Source organism: Octopus bimaculoides, chromosome 22 (genome assembly GCF_001194135.2).
Source record: "Octopus bimaculoides isolate UCB-OBI-ISO-001 chromosome 22, ASM119413v2, whole genome shotgun sequence".
Taxonomy (NCBI): domain Eukaryota; kingdom Metazoa; phylum Mollusca; class Cephalopoda; order Octopoda; family Octopodidae; genus Octopus; species Octopus bimaculoides.
The window spans coordinates 32,150,071-32,154,301 of record NC_069002.1 but is presented as its reverse complement, the minus strand read 5'-3'; the positions used below and the strand labels follow the sequence as shown (position 1 = coordinate 32,154,301).

Sequence of the window (4,231 nt, the reverse complement as noted above, 5' to 3'; positions counted from 1 at the left end):
TGGATAGATAGATAGATAGATAGATATACGTATATGCATATATGTATATATATATAATGTATTTGTGAATATGTGTGTACATGTGTATATACGTGTGTGTGTGAGCGCCTCTGTGTGTGTGTGTGTGTGTATGTGAACGTGCGTGTACGTGTGTGCTGACTTCGTGTCATGTCTGAAGACTCTTAAATAAAAAATTTCTCTTGTGTTTCCAGGATGAAAATGATAATATACCAATATTTGAGAGAAGAATGTATTTCTCACAGATTGAAGAAAATTCACTACCAGGTAAGATAAATCTCAACATAACTATTAAATAAATGACTGATGCGTTTGCTTGACACATCATTCAAACTTAATCTCTTATTCTTTTTCTTCTATTTCTACTTCTTTATCTCCACCGCCGCCGCCGCCGCCGCCTTCGTCGTCGTCTTCATCTTACTATTCTTCGTTTTCTTCGTCCCCGTCGTCGTCTTCTTTTACCGTCTGCCTTTTTCTTTCTGCTTTTTCTTTTGTCATCGTTGTCTTCTTTTTCCCCTTTTATTCCTCTCCTATTCTCCTTTCCTTCTTCTTTTTCTCCCTCTGACTCTTTTCCTTCTTCCTCATCGTCTTTGTAGTTATCATTTTCATCGTCTTCTTCTCCTCCTCCTACTACTTCCTCCTTTCATCTTCTTTTCTCTTTTGTCCTCCTCCTCTTCTCCTAAGCTGATGGCGTTTCTATCTGCCCTCATCTACTTTGACAGACACATTCTTCTCATTTATTATTCATATGCAAACATTTCATAGAATAATGAAACGGCAGAGAGGTAGGCGTTAAAGTTATGGTGACATGATGGCGTCACCATTTAGTTGCGAGCCGTAACGTTCTGGTTTCGAATTGACTCTGCTTGCGCTCACTTCAGGGACGAAATAAAACTCTTTCCTTTATTCACCATACAGAGGTTGAAAAATGAAGAGAGGACGAACACAAGGACAGACAAGGGGTCGGGGATCGAATGAGGATAACAGAATGAGGATGAACGTTAAAAATTCCCCAAAATAAATAATACTCTCTTTTACTTGTTCCAGTCATTTGACTGCTGCCATGCTGGAGCACCGCCTTTAGTCGAGAAAATCTACCCCAGGACTTATTCTTTGGAAGCCTAGTACTTATTCTATCGGTTCTCTTTTTGCAGAACCGCTAGGTTACGGGAACGTCAGCACACCAGCATCGGTTGTCAAGCGATGATGGGCGGACAAACACAGACACACAAACACACATACATATATATATATATATATATATATAATTTGTTTATAGCAATCAAATGTTTACGCTGCACATTAGCTCACTAATGTTCGGTGAATACATCCATCACTCCCTCCATCAAGACTACAACGAAGTAGTGTACCACGCACGGTGTACCACGCGTCAGATGTAGAACTGATCGCAGAGTAACGTATTCTGCTCAAGAACGCTATGCACCACCCGGCCTGAGAATTGAACACACGATCTCCCGATCGTGAGTGAAATACTCTAACCACCAGGCCAAGCGCCTTCACAATATGTGTATGTATGTATAGATAGATACAGTGTATATTAAATTATACATACATACATGCGTGTGTGTGTGTGTGCGTTTATAAATGTATCCATTTGCATACTTTTATGCTTGTCTGTATGAATGTGTGTGTGTTTGTGACTGTATAACTGTGTATATATCTTTCTTTGTGGCGGAGTAACAATAATAGAAGGGAACATGAGAATATTTAAAAGATATCTCCAACGTATTTTTTCATGTTCTTCCAATTCAAGTATTTTTTTTCGTTTTCGTATTTTGAAAATAAATGCTAATTCTTCAATTCGTTTGAACTTCACAAAAATACCAACTAATTGACTAAATTTGTACCCACATTTCAACTGGATTTCAATCATTTTCAACATTTCTTGTCAACATTCCACCATGCTTTATACCATTTTTTTTTTTTGTTCTTCTGTCAAATTCTATCTCATCATCATCATCATCATCATCACGTGGTTTATGACGTCAGGTGTTTTAGCTGTTTGCTATAAGATCCATCTTCTTATCAATTTTTAATGACCCAAACGAAATATCGTTATCAAAACGTAAAATAAATGAAGAAATGATATCAAAATTTTATCTTTCTTTTTTCATAATTATGACGTTTTGACATTTACTTGTCCTAGGAGATGACATGGCATCAAATTACCAATTAAACGCATGAAATTCGAATGAAATCGGAGTAAAATTTAGGAAGTTCTTCTAAAGAATATGACATTTTTCTGTCTTTTGTGTGGGAAGAGGTGGCTAACTCATAATAGTTGTAAAAACTATACTTGTGGTGTTCCGACCGCACTTCTATATAAGTGGGGTATCACGGAACTGCGTGTCTTACCGTTTAGCATCACATTTTTCTTTTTACACCGTGATAAATAATTTTGTTCTTTTTGAGCATCCATATTTCTCAGACCGTAGATCAGTATTTGGACTTGATTCAGTCTATGATAATAGAGCGCAGTAAGGCATTACTGTAGTGTGCTCCTTCGTTAAATTTGTATGGTAGACCAGCAGTTACCCATAGAGAATATCTGCTCACATCTCAATTCAATTGAGGTTGTCTGATAAGAAATCAAATGTTGATCCATAGCGTAAAGATACCAGAAAAATATCTCGAAATCCACCGAAATATATGGAGCTGTGTATTGGAATTTTAATCAAGACCTGGGAACTAAGTACCTTTTGTGATACAACCATTTGCTACTGTTAAATAATTGATATTCATTTTGAATTTCTTTTAATTAATTCATTTTATTTCATTTATTTTATTTTCTATTTATTCCAGGTACCAGTGTCTCCAAAGTGCATGCCAACGATGCTGATATCAGCAGTCCTAATAACGAAGTGATCTACCGCATCGACAGTGGCGCCTTCGACAAGTTTCGAATGGACGCCAGCAGCGGGACTATCACCGTAGAAAAGGGAGCCATTCTAGATCGGGAAATGATGGCCAAATATGTACTGAACGTGTCTGCCATTGATCGTGGAACACCTTCCAATCATGGCAGATGTCAGGTGATCGTCTACATCGGCGATAAAAACGACGAGGCGCCATATTTTGACAAGAACGAGGTTTATTTGACTGTGACGGAAACTCAGCCAAGAGGAAGTATTGTTCACACGGTCTCTGCGCATGACGACGATCTGGACAGCGATCTAGAATATTCCACACTTTCCGATAATATGCAAGCATATAATGGTCCGGCACCGGTTAGTGCGAGGGTACTTCAGAATATAAAGGTAAGAACCATTATCAATATATTCTTTTATTTTTTTCAGTCATTTGACTACGGCCATGCTTGAGTACCACCTTGAAGGAGTTTAGTCAAACAAATCGACCCCAAATTGTCTGACAGCCATGACTGGGTTTTCCTGCTTGTGTGGCATGGTGCAGAGTCCTGTTGCCAGACATAGGGTCTTCCAGTAGCCACTCTTTTGACCCAGGGTGGCACTACCTCATCCAGGCAGTTGATGTAGGCCTCCGTGTTGAGTTTGAGGCCATGTAATCACTCCAAACATCATGATGTTGACTGGATGTTTGATTTTTATCACTCTCAGTACATGTTTTGGGGACACGGCAAACCAACGGTTGTTCTGTGTGTTCACCATCTGATCCTGGCAGAAACTTTTCTCGTCTGAGAAAAATTAAAGTATGTTCGGTTGGAGGGGATGCTTGAGTTTGTGTAAAAGCTTGAAGAGCATCATGCTCCGCTCTTAGTTTAGCACTATGTGGTGACCATAACAGGGTCAACATAGTTTCTTGGACTCTTGTCTTGAAGGACCTCAGTATACATCCTGCCAGTTGTCTGCATTTTGCTGCCATCTTGGTAATGTGCATATAAAATGATACGTCATTGCACATACTGATCCTCATGTCTTTCACTGCCTGTGACTCTGGGATTTTAGTGCATTCGGGCCCTGTATGTGCAGGGTGTATGTGCAGGGTGTATTCGTGAGTTGATAGTGGAGTCCTTGAGAACTTCCCGCATTAAACTGCATGTTGTTTATTTCGGCCCACTTGTATATCGAATTCAGGTCCCGCTGTAACCTTGCGACGTCATAATACATAGATAGTTAGATAGATAGATAGATAGATAGATAGATAGATAGATAGATAGATAGATAGATAGATAGATATACATACATGCATATATATGTGTGTATATATATATATA

At 38.8% G+C, this 4,231-nt stretch overlaps 1 protein-coding gene across 1 annotated transcript in view; it reads left to right on the top strand.

The window, feature by feature from the left end:
• The window catches only part of LOC106869633 (cadherin-23), a 76,589-nt gene that overhangs the window by 43,120 nt on the left and 29,238 nt on the right, over positions 1–4,231 (top strand). Inside the window, exons 9-10 of the mRNA XM_014915448.2 lie at positions 213–285; positions 2,842–3,296. Of these exons, the coding sequence (XP_014770934.2) occupies positions 213–285; positions 2,842–3,296 (528 nt within the window). The remainder of the gene's footprint in view (positions 1–212; positions 286–2,841; positions 3,297–4,231) is intronic.